The sequence below is a fragment of the Pantherophis guttatus genome, chromosome 1 (genome assembly GCF_059756535.1).
Source record: "Pantherophis guttatus breed Tessera chromosome 1, ASM5975653v1, whole genome shotgun sequence".
Taxonomy (NCBI): Eukaryota; Metazoa; Chordata; class Lepidosauria; order Squamata; family Colubridae; genus Pantherophis; species Pantherophis guttatus.
Genome location: NC_142063.1, coordinates 316,742,075 through 316,765,283, shown reverse-complemented (window position 1 = coordinate 316,765,283; position 23,209 = coordinate 316,742,075). Strand labels below are relative to the sequence as shown.

Sequence of the window (23,209 nt, the reverse complement as noted above, 5' to 3'; positions counted from 1 at the left end):
CCAAACAGCAGGGCTTTAGATTAGCAAAGGAAAAATGAGGAAAATGCATGGGAAAAACTAGTAAATGGGTGATAGATTTGTTTTTGATCAACATAATCTTAATAAAGTGTGAATGATGTCAGCTCAAATGAGAATCCTGAAAGTTGTTGTTAACTCCAGTATATTCACATATTTCACTTCTCCAATTTTCAGTATTATGGCCTGCAGATCTTGGAAAATGTGATAAAAACAAGGTGGAAGATCCTTCCAAGAAACCAATGTGAAGGTAGAGACTTTTTCTGATTGATTGGTAACATAGTTCTTTAAAATGTTGATCTCATATGGCTCTTTTTTTCTAATCATTGTATAGTCTTTTCTAGTCTTGTATGATCGGTCGTATCTAACTAGCTACTCTCAATGCATTAGGTGACAGGAATCTTATCATAATCATGCCAGATTAATAATGTTAATTGGAATAAAACAGTTACTTACAAAATTTAGTGTTTATGAGTTCCAATTTGTCTAAAAAACATAAGAGTTCAAATGAGTATTATGTGAATATTCATACCTATTACTCCCTCATTAGCTAGTTGCCATTTGTATTTGTGATAAGCAAGCTCCAGGTCTACTTGTAAAGCATGTGTGTAGTAAATAGTAATGATTGATTTCATTCTTCTTTTCTCCTTCACCTGTCCTCAGTGGAACACTTGTTTACATCATATCATCCTATATTAAGATAACTGTTTAACACTGACAAATTCATTTGTAAAAGAAATGTCAAGAATAGTTGCTTTAGAAATTACTGGTGTGCAAAAAAAGTCTTGATTAAAACTGAGCCACATATTTTCCAGTGCTTTGGAGACAAGTTAGCAATCCCTCCAAAACAACTACATAGTTTTGTTAAGCCACCATATCCCAGTGTTACCGTTTAAGTTATGGGAAAAGTAGAGTTGATATTTGCAGAATATTAGTTAAGGGGTTCTTGTTAAGCAGGAGGTTCCTATATTGGCTGATTATATTAAATGAGCTGACTTCAGTGCTATAAAAAAAACCTGCTTGCTATCTTGCATATAATATCAATTTTTGGCATTTAGTCTGGCTTCTTAATTAATTGAAGTTAGAGCAGAAGGACTGGGGCTGATATAAATACCTACATTACAGTGTTATACTAGCTCCAGCAAGCTAGTGGAAGAGATACCAGAATGAACACTGATTAGCTAATGTCCTTACATGAAAACTTAATTCAACTGCTATACTAAATAGAAAATTGAGTTTATAGTATAGACTAGGGCTGTCAAACTCCCAGCCCACGGGCTGGATGCATCATGTGCTGGCCACGTCCACACCCAGTTTAGTGAAGGGGGGGGAAATCCCGATACGTCATGTGACGACGCCATGATGACGCAAGTTTGACACCCCTGGTACAGACTAAGGCAAGACATGTGCTGTAAACTGGAAGTGGGCTTTTTGAAACTATTTGTATGTGTTGTTCATTTACTTATGTAAATCCGTCATATGAACATAATTATTACTGAAGTGATAAATAGAAGATAGAGGACCAGTTTGGTCTGGCGGTTCTAGATACCAAGAAATGGAAAGTTCTGGGTTCAGTTTAGGCATGAAAGATAGCTGAATGACTTTGAAGGAAGGAATGCTAGATATGTTCGTTGCCTTGAATAATTTATAAAAATAAAAAAGGCAGGATGAAAACATTTTATGTTTAGAAGAAGAAGAATGAAGACTCTTGTATATAATATAGATTATACATACTTTTTAATGCAGAGAATATCCAGCAGATGAAAGTTTGTTGTTTTGTTTGGGGACAATAAATATACCTATAATTTATATGTTCCTAGTGTGTCCAATACTAACATCACCTTCATTTAATTTAGAACTTTTAGATACATTTAAATATTTTCAAATTATATCTATTTAGCACTTGGGAAGAACTTAAACAAATGCTAAAATCTTGCACCTTGTCAGAAAAATATGGGAATATCCTTCGTTCAAAATGAAGTCTGCTGGTCAGATAGTCATGTTTCTGTATACTTGCAAATAGTATGGCTAAAGTTTGGTCAACTAAAACTACTTATCCAAAATCCTTGTATTTTACAGAAGGAATGATAAGCCAGTGGTGCAGTCTTTATATGTAGGAAGTGTGATTTGGAAAGTTTCCTCTCTGAAACCTGCAGAAGTTGTAGTTGATAGAGATTATATTGAAGTACAACCAGTTGAATAAATATATCAAACCACTAGGTTCCAGTGCATAACTTTAGAAGATTATATTGCCGGGATTTGAAGTGAGGTTTAAATCACTAGCAGTATTAGGATTGCTGAGAGTTCAGTCTGCATGTTCTATTATGTTTGCATTTTATTTACCAGATTGCCAAAAGATTGCTTTTAAATATCTGGTGGTAGTCCAAGGGAAATGACAGGTAAAAAGCATTAATTTTAAATTGATTGTGGACCATACCTCTCCCAACCATGTTTGTAAGAGGAAGGAGATGGGCATTGATTATATGACCACCGTGTGACTTATGATTATGAGAGACCTCTACAGTCTAAACAGCAAAAGCTGCTTGGTAGGAAGGAGATTTTGAGCTTTATAGGTGAGTTGGAAATATTTCAGGTGAATTAGAGACAGCAAAAGGAGATAAGGGCTTTAGGAGCCACTATCTCCTATGTCATATTTGTCTGAGTGTTGTTGCAGGACTTTATTATGACCTCTATATAATAGAGTCACCTCTAGAGAAGATGGGCGACACATAAAGCTAAGAAATAAATAATAAATATAATAGCAAAGAATTACATTTTCAGTATTTCTTTGCTGTCATAATAGTGCGTTGCACAGCGTTTTTCAGGTTTGTTCCTCTGCTTGTTTCTATGGCCAACATCCTTGAATCTGTGTTGGGTTTTGTTTCAGTGAAATATAGGCTATCTAGAACAGTTTGAGTTTGCTTTGTTAAATTATGGCAAATTCCAGCTGGTTTAATTAAACTTTCAGGGTATAACTGTAAATAATGGATTTTTTTTTATTTGTACAAACTGCTGGTTGAGAGTACAGTGTTATATCTGCCATTAGCAAGTCTCATCCAAATGGTCTTTAGCATTATAAATATAATAATAATTTATTAAACTTGTATGCTGCCCAATTCCCATTGAGTCAAGGTGGCTCACAACAGCCAAGAAATTACAATAAAATCAATAAAAGATGGCAAGAGTGACAGATCCAATGGAATAAAGCAAGGAGTTTCATTCTCTTCTCCAAAGGCCTAGGTGAAGAGCCAGGGCATCACTGCTCTTTTGAAAAATTGTGAGGGCAATTTGGGTTTTGGGGGAACCTCACTCCAGAGGACAGACACTGTTATAGAGATGTGTTTCCAAGCTCCTTTGACAAAGGACTCCAGAGCATGCAAACTTTGTATGCTTGAAGTGGTTGGGTGGATACTATGATTATATGGTTCTTTTATATTTGTTATACAACATTATTGTCCATTGCGTGACAATTTTCATTTGCTAAAAATTGACCATGCTTCCCTGAGTTTTCTATATTAACAGTCTAAAACTAGGGCTATACAGATTCAAAGGTAAAAAACTGATTTGGAGTGCATGAGTGTGAGCACATAACATCTTTCTGCAGCTCCTTAAACCAAATGCATTTTACACTTGTGATATAATCGCAAGAAAATACATGCTTCATTTAAGGAATGATAGACAAGTGTTGTATATGCAGGTGATCTTAAATACCTTTTTGCACCTGAATTCAGAACCTTGTAGAATTTTGTGGACAAAATTAGGGTAAGAAATAACGTTTAATATAATAATTAAATAAAAGATAGGGATTACTAGGCTTGGCAGAACAATTAACTCTGCAGGGCAGTTAAGTGTACATAATTTTGTACACTCTTCTAGGAAGTTGATACCTATTTTTGTTATCCACAAAGCAAAGTTAGATGTTTCAAGTTTTGATACGGTGTTTCCCCAAAAATAAGACCCTGTCTTATATTTTTTTGAATCCTGAAATAAGCACTTGGCCTTATTGCCATGCGCTCAAAAGCCCAGTTGGGCTTATTATCAGGGGATGTCTTATTTTGGGGAAAACAGGGTATTAAGCTTTAAAATTCCAGTTTCAGAATTTTATATGAAATTAAGATAGTATCTGCAGTAAGTGCAATAAACATCAATACTTGTTTCCCCTCTGATTTCTTTTATTGCTTTAGAGTGTTGGGTTCTGTTTGCAACATCATTTAACTTCTAAAATGTCTTAGTTATAGAAATGCATAACATTAATAAATTCTTCCTTTTTCGTATCCTCATAAAGTCATTCTGTCTAGGTATCTTCTACCAAAAAAGGCAATGTTGCAGATGTACTCATTTTTGTTCTGCTAATCAAATTACACATTTTTAATATGTAATTGAGGAAATTAAGATAGCTAAACCCTATGTTTGTGGTAAGAATATTAACCATATAGAATATCCATTTAGGTACTTTTAATGCATATGGTTTTATATTGGAAAAAAGCAGAAATTTCATATCAGCTTCACTAATCCTCATTAACATACCTAACTACAGGTAGTCCTCAATTTACAACAGTTCATTTAGTGACTGTTCAAAATTACAACAGCTCTGAAAAAAGTGACAACTGTTTTTCACATTTATGACAGTTATAGCATCACAATGGTCACATAATCAAAATGCAGATGCTTGGCAACTGGTTCGTATTTGCGACTGTTGCAGTGTCCTGGGGTTACGTGATCAGCTTTTGCGACCTGATAAGCAAAATCAATGGGGAATCCAGATTCACTTAACTAACTTAATAAATGCAATGATTCACTTAACTGTGGCAAGAAAAGTCGTAAAATGGGGCAAACTCACTTAACAAATGTTTCACTTAGCAACATAAATTTTGGGTTCAATTGTGGTCATAACTCAAGAACTACCTGCATTACAATAATGGCTAACTGTTAAACAGGTGGGTGGGGGGTATTTCTAGTGGCTAGGTTTCTTGCTTATTTGTGACAAAATATGTTTCACTAAAATGCTTTTCTTACTTCAAAGGGATTTTTTAAGTTTCACTTCACAATGCACTTAGTGTATGTCTAAGTATATTTTTGACATTTCTATCTCTTTATGTGTTAGAATTGGAACAATAAAATAGATGTAACTTAAAGCAGTATTTTTACTATCTGGTTGTCTTTAGCAATTATTAATTTGTACTTTGGGAAAGGATAATCATTAAGTTCCAGATTTCAGTGATTTACCAATGTAATGTCCTTTGGATTAATTGTACTGCCAAAGTCCAACTTCTAGATTTTTCTTGGTAAATAAAGTATTTCCATAGTATCATTTAAAACAAAATTTTGCTTTATGTATGAAATCATTTCTATAAGAAACTATGAATAAACAAAACAAATTTAGTGCTTGGTGAGAAAATCTGTTTTCTTTTTTTTCTTTTTCTTTTTTTTTTAATTTGATTTATATGCCGCCCTTCTCCGAAGACTCAGGGCGGCTTACAATGTGCTCAGCAATAGCCTTCATCCTTTTGTATATTTATACAAAGTCAGCTTATTGCCCCCACAAACTGGGTCCTCATTTCACCTACCTTAGAAAGGATGGAAGGCTGAGTCAACCTTGAGCCTTGGCGAGATTCGAACCCTGCAGTAATTGCAGGCAGCTGGTCTTGATAACCAGCTTAATAACAGGGTGCCTTAAACCCCTGTACTACCAAGGCTCTTGGTATATATCTTGATCTTGACTGAATTCTTTATTAATGGGCATCTGTGTGTATATGTGTCCAAATATATTTTCTACAATTAAAGCTAAATTTCATGAAATTCATGATTTTTGTTTTAAAAGAGTTAAGGTAGAAGAATGTGTGTAGATGATATCCACTTTTGTTGGCCATATACTAACTAGCAATATGGGTTTCACCCTATATTTATTTATCTTATCATTCATCTCAAGTAATGACTATATAATACTAAAACTCGTGTCATGATCTTTATCCTGGGGTGCATCTCAGGGCAACAGTTTTTGAACCAAATTGCCTCAAATAGGTGAATTTACAGAATGCATCCAAAATCTGGGAACTCTGACTCTAGAGCAGGCCTGTCAAAACTGGTGGCCTGGCCCGCGAAGGCCATGCTCACCCCAGTTTTGCAAAGGCAAAAAAACCATTGCGATATGTCACAATCCAGCCTGCGACCCGATTGGATTTGACATCCCTGCTCTAGAAGGAATGAATTTGAGGAAGTTGTGGCTGCTTCAGTGACTGCCTGCTGCTTTTGATGTGTGATTTTCATTTTCAACATTCTATGAATTTCCCAGCCAGTCTCGCAATCCCTTGCTCCAGGGGTGGGTTCTACTTACCTTTACTACCGGTTCACAATGGGACCGCGTGCGCTCTTCTGCATATGCACAGAAGCATTCTGATGATGTCAGGGTTGGTGGGCGGAGCCTCCTGCCGGTTTTACTACCGGTTCTATAGAACCAGTGCGAATCGGGGGCAATCATCACTGCCTTGCTCCCTCCCTTAACCAGCATCAGCCACTTACTACCTTATGGAAAGTGGGGAGGAAGAGGGAGGAAGGAACCTCAAACACACATACCTTCTTCTCAGCCCATACACTATCTCTGTGTACTGCCCTGACTTGTGCTGCTCCAAGCCACACGTCTTCCCATGTGCCTTCCCCTAATCTATGCAGCATCTCTTGCACCTTTCTCCTAAGCACCTTTCCTGACCCATAGTGCCCCCACAGATCTTGCCCAACCATGCAACACTTCTTGGGCTCCCTTTCTCCCCATGTGTCATCCTTGATCTGCCTGTGACATTTCTCACATACCCTTGCCATCTTTTTAACCCATACCACATGCCCTGTGCAACTTGCACAATACCTCTCATACATTCCCAGGCATCTTTAATGGTATGCTACCTACTGTGCACCCTCTACAACCCATGGGACATTTATGATACACACCCACATACCCTTCCCAATGCAGACAGTGCCTCTTATGCACCTGACATACCATTCCTGATACCCATCCCCTTGTTGTAGCCACTTAGCTTCCAGCTGGCCTTAAACATGCAACTGCTGGCTTCCCCACTGACTTTCTCCTGCAAGCTTTCTAGAAGCAAAGTAAATGGGGAAACTGACAGGAGTTCGAGGGAGGGAGATTATGACACGAAAGGAAAAGGAAGAGAAGGAAGATTTCTGATTTCCACCAGTTTCCCTCAAGGAAGCTCACTGTTTTGTTGCCCACTTGTGCTCATTTTGTCTCTCTCTTTAGGTAAGGAAATGATCTCTGAAATGATGACCCAATAGGACAGGAGTTGTCTAGAATAATTAATAATTATATAATTAAGAGATTTATTATGTAAGATCTCTGATTATACACACATTTTAAATTCTAAAATTACATTATTTTGTATATATCTCTCTCTCACACACACACACACATATCCTGTTTTCCCCAAAATAAAACATCCCCTGATAATAAGCCCAATCAGGCTTTTGAGTGTATGGCAATAAGGCCAAGCGCTTATTTCAGGGTTCAAAAAAATGTAAGACGGTCTTATTTTCAGGGAAACATGGTATATAATGTAATAAATACAATAAATATGTATATTCATGATTTTTAAATGAGGCATGGCAAAAAAAGGTTTTAAAGTGAATTGTTTTTATTGTATTATAATATAATATACAGTAATACAATACAATAAAAACAATTCACTTTAAAACTTTTTTTTTTGTCATGTCTCATTTAAAAATCATGAATTAGCCTCCCTAAATAAATTACAAATCTATACTAAAAAATAAACTAGCTAGGCAATTTTACCACATATTAGAAATCCTGCAGATTTCTGATAAATATTAGCTTACACATTTAGGTGTATATGCAATAATTGAAAAGTTATTGGAGATGTTATGAACATCTACTGAACCACTGCTCCTGCTTTTCTCTGCATTTTGCAAGATCTGAGTAATAATACAGGTAGTTCTCGACTTACGACCATAATTGAATCCAGAATTATGGTTGTAAATTGTGATTGCTAAGCGGGTCATCACATGACCTTGTCTGTTTTTCTGACCTTTTTTGCAGTGATTGTAAAATAGACCCATTTTCCCCAATGGGTGTTTTTTTTCCCCAGAAACCAAAAGTGCTGGAAACGGAAAAATCACTCAAAATGGTGGTTATGTGACCATGGGATGTGGCTGTAAATGCAAGCAACTTGCCAACAAAATGCAATCACATGACTGCAATTTTAAAAGGAAGTCATAATTAGCTCTCAGGAGGTCTGCCATAACTTCAAATGGTTGCTAAGTGAAGACTACCTATAAATAGGAGCAGTGAATCAGGCACACAGGTATATTCTTGGTTATAGTAAATTTTAGTTTATAGTTTTCTCACAGAAATGGATTTGCTCCCTGATTTGAAAGGTCCTACATCTGTAAACATATAAAATTTCAATTTCAATTTATTTATTGTCGGTGCACAACATATGTACAATGAGATTGGTTGAGCTCCCTCAGTGCACCCCCCCAACACAATACAACTCACAGTGAAGACAGAAAATCCCTAACCCAATAAATCAAATTAACAAAATACCCAGTCCTATTGCCCTAGTGTGCAAATGTGCCCTTTCTTCTATCCAGTAGGGTTAAATAGCATGTATAAAGTTAAATTTGTGAGAGATGGTTAGCATATAGGAAATAGTTCATTGTTCTGTTGATTTAAAATCAATTCCATTTGCGAAGCACTTTTTTTTTTTAATCTAGTGCTAATTTGCCTTTTTGGCAATCTGATTTGCTGCTTCTCATATAATATTCTTGCTTATTGAATTCTGGAGTTGATAGATATGCAGGCAGAGGTTTTTTTTATTTTTTAAATAATAATCTGTTCCAATAAAGGAGAATATTTGTAGCTCAGGGTTGAAATGAGGGGTCCTTGGTGTTCTCTGAGCTTGCTTGTTTTCTTACAGATGTTTTATTATCCAAACTTACTAGCACTGATGTGTTAACGTGTTTGGGTAATGAAACATCTACAAGAAAACTCAGAGAACACCAAGGACCCCTAATAATCTGTTCCTTGATTCCATGGTGTTTCATTCACACTACCCTTTGGAGGGAAAGAATGGTGGCTAACAAGTTGAAGATGAACATGCATATTGTGTGCAGCAGGGTAATTGAGTATATTTTTCATTGTTAAATGAATATACTGTAGAAATATATGATTGACCAAAATAATTGTTCTACTTAAGGCCCTTCTGATATGCTGTGATTTATTTATCTAATAACATGTGATGTAGAGAGAAGTAAATTAATACCACTATTTAGACAGAACTCCTTCCATTCATATGGTGATTGTGGAAACGTATCACTTCATATAATACATAAATGGGGGGCTTTAAATTAATGTGTTTTAAGGGACTTATTACAGTTTTATTTAACATTTGTACTAAATTTACACAATCTTATTTTATGATATGCACTAATGTGCAACAGACTTATTTTGATCATTAAGGTCTATTACCTCAATATTCTCTTTAAGTTTTTTTTTCTTAGAATCTTTATTATCTTATATTGTTGATATAACAACATAACTAAATGGGAGGCAGTCTATTAGTTCAAAGAAGCATGTGGTAATATAGATGCTACATGAATTATAACAGAATATTAAAATAGATGACTATATTCCTTGAAAATCAAGTATTTAGCCTTCACAGCTAGAAATGTCTGTTAGCACAACATGCTTATCCAGATTCATGTTTTGAATTTGTACTGTTCTTGATATTAAATTAGCTATATGAAACAGGTTTATAAAGCACTCTTAAGTTAAAACATAGTTTTCTAGTTTGTGTATATTGTGCACATATAACCTCTCCTTTGCTTTGAGTTTTCCCAGACTATATCTTTCCAACAGCAAAAACTAAATACAATCCCCCTTCACTTTTGTCAATTTTGTTATGTTGCAGGCTGATTCTACAGTTGTTGAAATTCATTTTTTCTTCATTAATCTACCCATAATGACAAAAGTGAAAACAGAAGTTTAAAAATGTCTGTAAATTTATATTTTTTTAAAAAACTGAAATATCACATTGGCGTAAGTATTCAGACCCTTTGCAACATGTGCCTCCCATTTCTCTTGATTGTTGCTGACATGTTTCTAAACCTTGATTGGAATCAACCTGTGGTAAATTAAATTGATTGGACATGATTTGGAAAGACACACACCTCTCTATAAAAGGCCTTACAGCTGACAATGCATACTGTAGCAGAGCAAAAGCCATGAGGTCAAAGGAACTGCCTGCAGAGTTCAGAGACAGGATTTTTTTATTTTATTTATTTTATTTTATTAGATTTATATACCGCCCTACTCCCGAAGGACTCAGGGCGGTGAACAGCCAAAAGATAAAACACACAAACTACAAAATTTAAAAGACAATATAAAAACCCATTAGATAATTTGGCCCAAAACAAATTAAAATACCCCTAATATTTTAAAACAAATTTACAATTTACAATTTAAAAGGGAAGTTAGGCCAGGCCAGACTGCTGAAATAAAAAGGTCTTGAGGGCACAGCGGAAGGTGCGTAAATCTGGGATCGTCCGTATCTCCGGGGGGAAGCTCATTCCAGATGGCAGGTGCCCCCACAGAGAAGGCTTTCCCCCTGGGGGCCACCAGTTGACACTGTTTGGCCAACGGCACCCTGAGGAGCCCCTCTCTATGTGAGCGTACTGGCCGGTAAGAGGCTACTGGTGGCAGAAGGCGGTCCCGTAAGTAACCAGGTCCTAAGCCATGGAGTGCTCTAAAGGTGGTAACCAAAACCTTGAAGCGCACCCAGAAGACCACCGGGAGCCAGTGCAGCTCGCGCAGGAGAGGTGTTACATGGGATCGCCACGTCGCTCCCATAACCACCCACACGGCCGCACTCTGAACCAGTTGGAGCCTCCGGGTGCTCCTCAAGGGGAGGCCCATGTAGAGAGCATTACAGTAGTCCAGGCGGGAAGTGACGAGGGCATGAGTGACTGTGCGTAAGGAGTCCCGATCCAGAAAGTGACGCAACTGGCGAATCAGGCGGACCTGCTAAAAAGTCCTCCCGGCCACAGCTGTCAAATGCTCTTCTAAAGACAGCCGTGAATTCAGGAGGACACCCAAGCTGCGAGCCCTCTCCGTGGCAGCCAATGACTCGCCCCCAATAGTCAGTGATGGCACCAACTGACTATATCGGGACGCCGGAAACCACAGCCACTCAGTCTTGGATGGGTTGAGCCTGAGTGTTTCTCCCCATCCAGATCCGCACGGCCTCCAGGCACCGGGACATCACTTCAAGGGCATCATTGGGGTGGTCCGGGGTGGAGATGTACAGCTGAGTATCATCAGCGTACTGATGGTACTTCACCCCAAAACCACAGATGATCTCACCCAGTGGCTTCACATAAATGTTGAACAGAAGGGGCGAGAGGACCGATCCTTGTGGCACCCCACATATAAGGCGCCTCGGGGTCGACCTCTGCCCCCCTGCCAACACAGACTGCGACCGGTCGGAGAGAAAGGAGGAGAACCACCGCAACACGGTGCCCCCCACCCCCAACTCTTCCAACCAGTGCAGCATGATACCATGGCCGATGGTATCAAAAGCTGCTGAGAGGTCTAATAGGACCAGGACAGAGGAACAACCCCTGTCCCGAGCCCTCCAGAGATCATCAACCAACGCGAGGATTATTGCAAGACACAGATCTGGGGAAGACTACAGTAAAATTTCTGCAGTACTGAAGGTTCCTAAGAGCACAGTAGCCTCCATAATTCTCAAATGGAAGAAGTTTGGCACAACCCGGACTCTTCCAAGAGCTGGTGGTCCGGTCAAACTGAGCAATCGGGAGAAGCAAGTAAGTGAGATGACCAAGAACCCGATGGTCACTCTGATTGAGCTCCAGAGATCCTGTGTGGAGATGAGACAGACATCCAAAAGTACAACCATCACTGCAATATTCCATTGATTTGGACTTTATGGCAGAGTGGCTAGACGGAAGCCTCTCCTCAGTGAGAACTCACTTGGAGAACACATGAGAACTCACTTGGAGTTTGCAAAAAAAAAAGCACCTAAAGGATTCTCAGGAATCTGTGAGGAACAATAATCTCTGGTCCAATGAAACCAAGATTGAATTGTTTGGCCTCAATTCTAAACATTATGTCTGGAAGAAACCAGGCACCGTTCATCACCTGTCCAATACCATCCCAACAGTGAAGCGTGTGGTGGCAGCATCATGCTATGGGGCTGTTTTTCAGAGCATGGATTGGGAGACTGATCAGCATTGAGAGAAAGCTGAATGGAGCAAAGTACAGGAATATCCTCAATGAAAACCTGTTCCACAGAACTCAGGACCTCAGACTGGGCCGAAGGTTCACTTTCCAACATGACAACGATCCTAAGCACACAGCCAAGACAACACAGGAGAGGCTTAAGGACAGCTCTGTGAATGTCCTAGAGTGGCCCAGCCAGAGGCCTGACTTGAACCCTCGAACATCTGTGAAGGGAACCTGAAAATGGCTGCCTACTGACTGTCGCCATCCAACCTGACTGAGCTTGAGAGGATTTGCAAGGAAAAATAGCAGAAAATCCCCTAATCCAGGTGTACAAAGCTTGTTGCATCATACCCAAAGAGGCTGTAATTGCTGCCAACAAAGTACTGAGTGAAGGGTCTGAATACTTATGCCAATGTAATATTTCAGGGTTTTTTTCTTTTTAATAAATTTATAGACATTTCTAAAATTTTGTTTTCACTTTGTCATTATGGGGTACTTATAGATTAATGAGAAAATGAATTTCAACAACTGTAGAATCAGGCTACAGCATAACAAAATTGATAAAAGTGAATGGGGTCTGAATACTTTCTGAATGCACTATAAGACTTCTAGACTCAAGATTAAATTGTAATATATAATTCTATAAAAATAATAGGTTAGCTATGAGATCTCTTTAGTCTTTAGAATAGAAAAAATATGGTAATGTGTAATTTATGCTTTTAATGAAACATCAATGGCTGTAAAGAGTTAGAATGGATTTTTAAATCACTAGCAAAAGAACATTGAAATCAAAATGAAAGCAATATCTTAAAGAATTTCTTAGGACTAATTATAAATTATATAAAAGCAGAGATAAGTTGTAAAACTTAGAAGCTGTTTAGTAGAAAGCTGAACAACACTGATACTAGAATGTATAGTAATTATAGCAATTATGCTGTATATTGTAGCTGAGCAGTTAGATTGTAATGATAAAAGATGCTCTGAGACAAGGAATATAATCACTATTCCTATTTTTAAAATGTAGAGTATATATTTCATGAATTAATTATGAACTGCATAACATGTGGAGTCTTCCATATTATCCTTTTTGTTTTGCCAAACATCTTAATTGAATAGAACCTACTGCTATCATTAAGGTGAGATCGTGAAAATGCCTTTTTCCCATCTTCTTTCTGGACCATGGATATTTTTCAATTTTAGACCACATCCTGATCGCCTTTGTTATAACTGTCTCGTTTGGTTGAGGTTTAATTAGTTACATCAGTGGTTCTCAACCTGTGGGTCGCGACCCCTTTGGGGGTCAAACAACTCTTTCACAGGGGTCGCCTATCACCATCAGAAAACACATATTTTCAATGGTTTTAGGAATAATTTTATGGTTGGGGGTCACCACAACATGAGGAACTGCTGTATTAAAGGGTCGCGGCATTAGGAAGGTTGAGAACCGCTGAGTTACATGATCCCTTAGATTCCATTATTTCTTAGATATCAATGTCAGTGATTTTGTGGATGCATTTGGCAGGAATTCTTGAAAAAAACATTTTAGCGCTCTAGGCTATTCTTGTGGAATTTCAGTCTTAAATATTCTGAGATTACTTGTAATTTTTGGCAACTTTATGGTACATTACTAAAATTGAATTAATAAAAAGATTAGCAAATTGCTTCTGATACAGAATTTGAGAAAATATTGCTTATATTCCTTTATAAATGACTTGTCCCATTTATTTCTGCTTTGTGCTTTTTGTTCTTCAATTATAGTCATACCATAATATACCTTTGGGGCTCTTTAATGAAGAGTTAATCCATAGCTTTTACAGATTCCTACTGGAAAAAAATCTCTACTCATGAAACAGTTGGTGAAGCTGGGTTTCCCCTGGCCAAGTTCATGGTGGTAGTTCAACAAGATTCCTTTGGTCAAAATTCTGAGCATCAAACTGCAATTGGTGCCTTTATCAAGTTTCCTCAATCTTTAGCAAAAGAAGTTTACACAATTTCTATAATTTTAAACAAATTAATTATCCAGTCATTCATTCAAAAATACTTACCATTATTAAACAAGATTATAAACATACCTAGTTTATTATAAAATAAACCTAGTCTTGACCAAAATTTTAGCATCTTCATCAATTCATTTTTCGAAATACACTCTGTTAGTAATTTTTACATTTCTTTCATTTACGTATACGGAAATACGTAAATGAAAGAAAGACATAACGTGTTTATTGGACCCGTGTCCCTCCTGGTCGGTGCTGGCCTCCCGGGAGGTTACACGAGGCTGGCTCCAGGGGATTATAACTGCTTCTCTGAGTGAGGGTGCCTTTCCTGCCACCTTGAAAGAGGCGGTAGTGAGGCCCCTCCTCAAGAAGCCTTCCCTGGACCCGGCTGAATTAGTTATTAGTTAATTAGTTAGTAATTAGTTAGTTAACTATCGTCCAGTCTCCAACCTTCGTTTTGTGGCGAAGGTTGTTGAGAGCGTGGTGGCACGACAACTTCCCCGGCACCTGGATGAAGCTATCTATCTGGACCCGTACCAGTCGGGCTTCAAGCAGGGGTACAGCACAGAAACGGCATTGGTCGCATTGGTGGATGATCTCTGGAGGGCTCGGGACAGGGGTTGCTCCTCTGTCCTAGTCCTATTAGACCTCTCAGCGGCTTTTGATACCATCGACCATGGTATCATGCTGCAGCGGTTGAGGGGGTTAGGAATAGGGGGCACCGTTCTGCGGTGGTTCTCCTCCTTCCTCTCCGACCGCTCGCAGTTTGTGTTGGCAGGGGGACAGAGGTCGACCTCGAGGCATCTCGCATGGGGAGTGCCGCAAGGGTCAGTCCTCTCGCCTCTCCTGTTCAACATTTATGTGAAGCCGCTGGGTGAGATCATCCGTGGTTTTGGGGTGAAGTGTCATCTGTACGCTGACGATACTCAGCTGTACACCTCCACCCCAGACCACCCCAACGATGCCCTTGATGTGATGTCCCGCTGCCTGGAGGCCGTGCGGGTCTGGATGGGGAGGAACAGGCTCAGACTCAACCCCTCCAAGACCGAGTGGCTATGGCTTCCGGCGCCCCGATATAGTCAGCAGGTGCCATCGCTGACTATTGGGGGTGAATCCTTGCCCCCCACAGAGAGGGCTCGCAATCTGGGTGTCCTCCTGGACGCACAGCTATCTTTAGAAAAGCACATGACGGCCGTGGCCAGGGGGGCCTTTTATCAGGTTCGCCTGATTCGCCAGTTGCAGCCCTTTCTGGATCGGGACGCCTTGCGCACGGTCACTCATGCCCTTGTCACCTCCCGGTTGGACTATTGTAATGCTCTCTACATGGGGCTCCCCTTGAAGAGCACTCGGAGGCTCCAACTGATCCAGAATGCGGCCGCGCGGGTGGTTATGGGTGCAACTCGTTGCGCCCACGTGACACCCCTCCTGCGCGAGCTGCACTGGCTCCCAGTGGTCTTCCGGGTGCAATTCAAGGTATTGGTTACCACCTTTAAAGCGCTCCATGGCATAGGACCTGGGTACCTTCGAGACCGACTTCTGCCACCAATAGCCTCCCACCGACCAGTCCGCTCCCACAGAGAGGGTCTCCTCAGGGTGCCATCGGCCAAGTTATGTCGGCTGGCGGCACCCAGGGGGAGGGCCTTCTCTGTGGGAGCCCCAGCCCTGTGGAATGAACTGCCCCCGGAAATACGTAAGATCTCCGACCTCCGAGTGTTTCGCTGCGCTCTGAAGACCCTGTTGTTCCGCCAGGCCGGGCTATTAACATAACGTTTTAAATTGGGGTATTTTAAATTTCTGGGATTTTAATTGGAGCCTAATTATTTAATGATTTTAAATTTTAACTGTTGTTTTGTTTCTGTGTTTTTAAATAGGCTGTACACCGCCCTGAGTCCTTCGGGAGAAGGGCGGTATAGAAATAAAATTATTATTATTATTATTAAATACATTTTACATATTTCCAATTTTGGCCATAATATTCTTTTTCCATATTTCTTTATCTTAATCTCTTAATACATAATACATCAACCGTAACACTATCCGCCCTTTAACTCCTAATTTCTTACAATAATATCAATTATCTTATTTCTCCATTCGCTAAATATATTTTTGAAAATTCCCCGCTTTTCAACTATACACAATATATGTCATCATGTTCAATTCTTACATTAAAACCCTTTAACTTAATTGACTATCCACATCTTATCTTAATCTCTTATTAATACATAATACATAAACAGTATCACTATACGCCCTTGATTCCGAATTTCTTACAATAACATCAATTATCTTATTTCTTCATTTACAGCATATTTTGAAAATCCCCACCCCACTTTTTAACATTTCAATTTTGTCTCTTAATTTAACTTATCCTCATAATTAACCCCAATTACCATTTCATATTTCATCTGCTATTCTGTTTTACTATAAGCAATATACATCATCATCATTCACTTCTTACATTAAAATCCTTTAATTGATCTTCCACAATTAATATTAATACTGTTCCCTTAAATCTACTTATATATACCTTATTCTCCAGCGTGCTGCTTGGAAAATCCAAAAGCGAGGGTTATTCATCAGTTCAGTAGTCAGTGCTGAGTGTAGGTGTCTTTAAATTTTGTAGCCACGCCTCCTTTGTACATCAGAGGGTCAGATTTTATTCACTCGGTCAGTTAATCAGACGTGTTTTTCTGTTTCTCTCTGGTGTCTGAACTTTTGAATAAATCCTTTGCTTTTGGATTCTCCTTTTGACCTTGGACTGGTTTTGACATTGTATTTGGATTTGATTTGGATACCTTCAATTTGGATTATAAATTTAAATATTTTTTCCTTCCGTTTCTCATTGGCAACGGCTGGATAAGTCCTATGGCCTTTATCTTGTCTGGCCATACCTAATTTCCCCCTTAATAAGAAGCTCTGCATTGCCAGGGTGCCTTCTTTGATTATTGGTTAATTATATAACTGGGGCGGCTAATGAGGCCCTGCCCTGCTCTCAGTGGCAAACTCAAGTATTTTTAAAAGGTTTCTTGCCGCTTTAGAGTCCCTGCCCTGCTCTCAGGGGTAAACTCTTCCAGATCGTCTATTTCTAGCACGAGGGCTGCTTTTGAGCAATTACACACCTATTGCGCTGTGGGGGAGGGAGCGAATCGCCGCTGAAGCCGATGCCGGCAATTTCACTCCCATGCCTGTGAAACGAGGTCGCCATAATGGCGGACCATGTTTCTCCTTCTTCTGGCCGATTTTCTGCCCGGTAACAGGCTTGCGCATGCGCAGCAAGCCTGTAGCTTAGTTTTAACCGGGAAGGAGCTGTGCAGCCGCTGTTTGCCTTCCGACGCTGATTCTGACCAGCAACAGCGTCGCAGCCATGCAGGGGCTCCCTGCGCCTTTGTTCATGCCCCTTACAGCTCTACTGTGGCGAGCTGGGGGCTGCTGAAGGTACCTGCCAGCACAACGTCCGTGGCTGGAGGTAACCTGCTGTTAAAGTGCTAGGAGCCTGCTTCCCAGTAGCACGTTAATAAGGTGATTACTCTGCCGCCCTCTACTGTCAGCAAGGCAAACTGCAGGATATTGATTTTGGGTTTTTACCCTTAATAGTCATTATGGATGCAGCCCCTCTTGACTCATGCCTGGCTGGCATATGTTAATTCTTGCCAGAGGTTTCTTTGAATCTTTCTGTGCAAACAAATAAAAAAAGTAAAATAAAAAAGGGGGGGAGTTTTTTGGTCAACAAACAGCCTCTTGTGATCTAAAAATTTATATCACAGATATATAGCTATATGTATATATTATCACTAAAAAAAAAAGAAAATTACATGAATAATTAATGAGGCATATCTAATTATCAATGCAACAATGCATACTTACCCTTGTTCTCCTCATGTCTTCAGCATCACCAACATGTCTGACTGCAAGCTTTCTTCCAATTTGGAGCATAGTTCTGGTCCTTCTGAGGCTCCAGCTTCTCCAGGTCCTGTAAGAAAAAAGTCAAAAAAGCGGAATAAGACCAGCGATGCCACCGCTCCGGCCATCTTAACGAGAAGTCGGACATCTTCTGCGGCCGCCAAGGATGCCAACAGACGCCATAAGGCGCTCGAACGCCAATTTGATCGGGCTCAACGACAGGCTCAGTTGACTGCCTCGCCTGCAATCATGCCATCTGCCGGCACTGGTGCATTCTGTTCCCCATTCAGGGATCATGCCTTCTGTGTACCAGGGTCTCTCTCCGGTGATTGAATCTCCGTTACCTGCAGTAATACATCCTTCTACCGCCATCTCGTACGACACTGCAGTTCCGGTGGATTTGTCTCAGACTAAACCACCTGCTCAGCGCCCTCCTCCAGAGGCTACTTACACCCCCACGGCTGCGGGGCGCCGCCCGGGGGGAACTTCACATGTCATGCTAGCTTGTGACATTGAGAATATCATTTCTCAAACTGTATCCAAGACTCTGGCAGCTAGTGCACACCAACCTATATTGTACAGGCCGGTTTCTATGGCTGTTCGTGCCCCTCCTCTTCCTCCACCTCCACCGCCACCTCCGTCTCCACCACCTCCTCCAGCTCCTCGGGGCTTTCTTTCCGATGACCCGGCAGATCGCTATTCGCCTCAGTTGGAGTCTGCACAAGCTGAGGACTCTTCCCTGGAGGATGAGGAGGCCCCAAGAGACATGGAGTTTTCCGATGATGACGATCTTCTCCCTGACAGACCAGCTTTCACTGGACTATTTCGACCGTCTCTGTTTAAGTCCTTGCTTCACAAGGCAAAGGCATCTACTCATATGGCCACCTCGGAGGGTCTCTCCGATCCGCCAACAACGTCTCAGCCGCACGACGCTCTGTTTAACATACCTAAAACTGAATAGCCATTCATTCCGTGTCCTCAACTTTTCACAGAAGTTGTACAATGATCTTGGAATCTGCCATCTTCCTTATTGGCTCCGACCGGTCTTGACCGTAAGTTGTACTGCTCGGCCCCATCTCTACAGGACGTTTTGGCCTTGCCTGTGGTGGATACTCCTGTCGCGAACCTGACTTCATCCTCCTCGCTCCTGTCTCATGACATTGCCGACGGCCTCTGGACGGAGGACCGGAAGGCAGAACTCTCAGCCCGCAAGACGCATAACGCGGCAGCCTGGGCAGTCAAGGCAGCAACCTCGGCGTCATTTTTCAACAGGGCGACCCTCATTTGGTTGCACCAACTTCAGGAACGCTTGCCACCGGAGGACACGAGGGTCCACCAAGACATTAATAAGATTGTGGCGGCCACCAAATACTCTGCTGATGCTTCACTCAATGCCGCCAAGTTGGCGTCTCGTGCCCTAGTTTCATCGGTGACATCCAGACGTCTCCTATGGCTGAGGCACTGGAGAGTGGACATGAAATCAAAGTGGAGGCTTGCATCGGCCCCCTATAAGGGGTCACATCTCTTCGGGGACGCGTTAGACCCGATTCTCGTGAAAGACAAGGACAAGCGCAAGGTCATGCCCTTGTCTTATCTGCGAGCCGAGTGCAAGGTCCCCTCATACAGCCACCGGCAGCCCTTTCGTGCTGACCCGGGACCCAGCGGCTCCTTCGCCACGAGACAATATTTCCAAGGCCCTGATCGTTCCTATGACAGATCTTCCTTCCGAGATCGTGGCAGGTGCTCAGCCCAGTCCAAGCGCCCCTTCAGAGGTACGGGGACCCGTGCCTTTCGAAGAGGCAAATGACGCCCTTCATCAACTTCCCATTCGCGGCTGCCTTCAGCACTTCGCAGCCCAATGGGAATCTACAACGTCGGACGCCTGGGTGCTCTAGACAATCCGGCTGGGACTGACTTTAGAGCTTTGATCCTGCCCCTACAACAGGTTCATTCAATGCCCTGTGTCGTCCAACCCGACCAAACGCCGACTGATGGAAGAGGAAATTCAACATCTCATTGACATTTCCACTATAGAGTCGGTTCCCACAGAACACCGTGGAACTGGTTTCTATTCAATCTTTTTCCTGGTTCCAAAACATTCCGGGGGCTGCAGAGGGATCCTCGATCTCAAAGAACTGAACAAATACATACTATATCACCGGTTCAAGATGCAATCCCTGAAATCTATCCTGGGTTGCATCCGGCAGGGAGATTGGATGACCTCCGTGGACCACAAGGAGGCCTACCTCCACATTCCAATCCGCCCTTCCCAACGTCATTTCCTCCGTTTTTCTTACAATCATCGGCACTTTTAGTACAAGGCGATGCCCTTCAGACTCTCTTCCGCCCCCAGGACTTTTACAAAAATTCTGTCTGCCGTTGCTGCACTTCTTCGGCAGATGCCAATCAGAGTACTTTGTTATTTGGATGATGTGCTCATCTTATCGTCCACACAGAACCAGGCCAGACAGGACCTGACCACGGTTTGCCACTGCCTTCAACAGCACGGCTTCTCCTTGAACCTGCCAAAAAGCCACTTATATCCCACTACCAGGATATTACACCTGGGTTCCATCATAGATTCCGACAAAGGGCTGGTTTTTCTGTCCCTGGATCGATGCCATAGCATCCGGGCACTGATTTGACAGATTCTCTCGCTCCAGTCCGTCCCTCTCCTACTACTGTCTTGTCTTCTCGGAAAGATGATTTCATGCATCTCCATTGTCCCGTGGGCGCGTTTTCATGGTCGACAGCTTCAATGGTTCATGCTCCCGTATCAGCGTTCCCGCCGCAGCAATTCCATGGCTCGAGTATCCCTCCCGACAGGGGTTCGCAGGTCTCTTCGCTGGTGGACCTCGTCGGCTCTGACGAAGGGCTGCGCCTTCTTGGAACCGCATCGTCTCCTGTTAACGACCGATGCCAGTCTGACCAGATGGGGAGCTCACATGCAGTCCCAAGTTGCTCAGGGCAGTTGGTCACCGTTGGATCGCCAGAACGAGATCAACTGGCTCGAACTCCGGGCGGTTCGCCTCGCTCTCCTCCATTTTCAACCATCAGTGGAGAGCCATCACATGTTAGTTCGGACGGAAATGTGACGACAATGGCACACGTGAACCGTGAGAGGGGAACTCGCTTGAAACCGCTGATGGACGAGGCATCCCGATTGCTGTCTTGGGCGGAGTGTCACCTCCTCTCCCTACGAGTACAACACATATCCGGAACGACAAACTTGACCGCGGACTGGCTGAGCAGAACGCAAATAGACAACTTGGAGTGGCGTCTCCACCCGGAAATTTTCCAAGAGCTGTCCCACCGCTTCGGGCTTCCCGTCATAGACCTGTTCGCCCGTCGGGACAACGCCCAGCTTCCTCAGTTCTTTGCTCGCCACCCTTGTCCGCTCGCGGAGGGAATCGACGCACTCGCAGTTCCTTGGCCTCGGGTTGCTCTACGCCTTTCCCCCGATTCCGCTCATCCCACGTCTCGTCCACAAGATCCTGCGCGAGAAGGCAGAGATTCTACTAGTCGCTCCTCACTGGCCACGAAGGGCGTGGTACGTGGATCTGCTGAATCTGTCAGTCGCTCCTCCATAGCGCATTCCGGATGACAGGATATCAGCCAGGGGGTCGTGCAGCATCCAGATCCTCAATGGTTGCAGCTGACCGCCTGGCGCTTGAGCAGATCCTTCTGAGAAGGGACAACATCTCAGGGAGGGCGATCTCTACTATCCAGGCATCCCGGTGTCCCTCCACATGTCACATCTATAACGCCACCTGGTCTTCGTTCTGCAATTGGTGCTCCAAGGGCCACGTGGACCCTACATCCGCATCTGTCGCTGAGGTGATAGATTTCCTTCAAGACGGTCTGGACAAGGGTCTTGCGCCGAACACGCTCCGTCAGCAAGTGGCAGCCTTGTCTACAGTCCTTTCCACCAAAAACGACTTGCCTGTCTCGCACGATGCGAGGATCCGAGGTTTACTCCGGGGTGCAGCGAACCTGAGGCCCCCAGCCGTCCACCGATACCCGACCTGGGACTTGTCATTGGTCCTTCAAGTACTTACACAGTCTCCCTTTGAGCCGTTAGGTTCCATCAGTCTACGGTTTCTCACCTTGAAGACTGCCTTTTTGGCCGCGATTACTTCGGCCCGCCGTGTTTCTGAGCTGGCTGCCTTATCCGTGCAAGAAGATCTATGCAAGTTCTACCCTAACCGGGTGGTCCTTCAACTGGACCCATCTTTTCTGCCAAAAGTCAACTCCCTCTACCACTGTCAACAGGAGTTGTCCTTCCGGACTTCTGCCCGGACCCGAGACATCCGCGAGAGGCCCAATGGCACACCTTAGATGTCCGCAGGGCCTTGCGCAGGTATATTCGGAGGACTAGCCATTTCTGTAAGTCGGAAGCGCTGTTCGTCTCCTTTCTGTCCGTGACAATGGGGCGGAAGGTTTCCTCGTCCACCATTGGGAGATGGCTGAAGGCCTGTATATCCAAGGCGTACACGCTTCAGAACAAACCAGTTCCCGGCAGGATTTTACCGCATTCTACACGAAGTGCATCCACCACGGCAGCTTGGGCGACTCAGGCCACCATCGCTGACATCTGCAAGGCAGCAACATGGACGTCGCTGAATACATTCATCTGCCACTACAAAGTTGATTCATTCGCCTCGGCTGACGCCTCCTTTGGCCGGCGGGTTCTGCAATCTGTGTGTTCTGCTCCGGTCACGCAGGTGCAGCCTTCCATCCCACCCTAATTACAACTTGCTTGGGCATGTCCCTCGCTTTTGGATTCTCCAAGCAGCACGCTGGAGAATGGACGTTGCTTACCTGAACGTCCCTTCTAGGTGCGCTGCTGGAGAATCCAACCCACCCGGTCAGGCTGCTGGAAATGAACCTCTCACGTCTCCTCGAACCTTTTCTTCATGAACAAAATCTGACCCTCTGACGTACAAAGGAGGCGTGGCTACAAAATTTAAAGACACCTACACTCAGCACTGACTACTGAACTGATGAATAACCCTCGCTTTTGGATTCT

At 42.5% G+C, this 23,209-nt stretch overlaps 1 protein-coding gene across 5 annotated transcripts in view; it reads left to right on the top strand.

Annotated features, from left to right (window-relative positions):
* XPO1 (exportin 1) overlaps window positions 1-23,209 on the top strand; it is a 71,839-nt gene that overhangs the window by 12,857 nt on the left and 35,773 nt on the right. For all 5 annotated transcript variants that reach the window (XM_034427295.3, XM_060692620.2, XM_087883303.1 and 2 more), the window contains one exon: window positions 193-265. In XM_034427295.3, coding sequence (XP_034283186.1) covers window positions 193-265 — 73 coding nt within the window. The remainder of the gene's footprint in view (window positions 1-192; window positions 266-23,209) is intronic.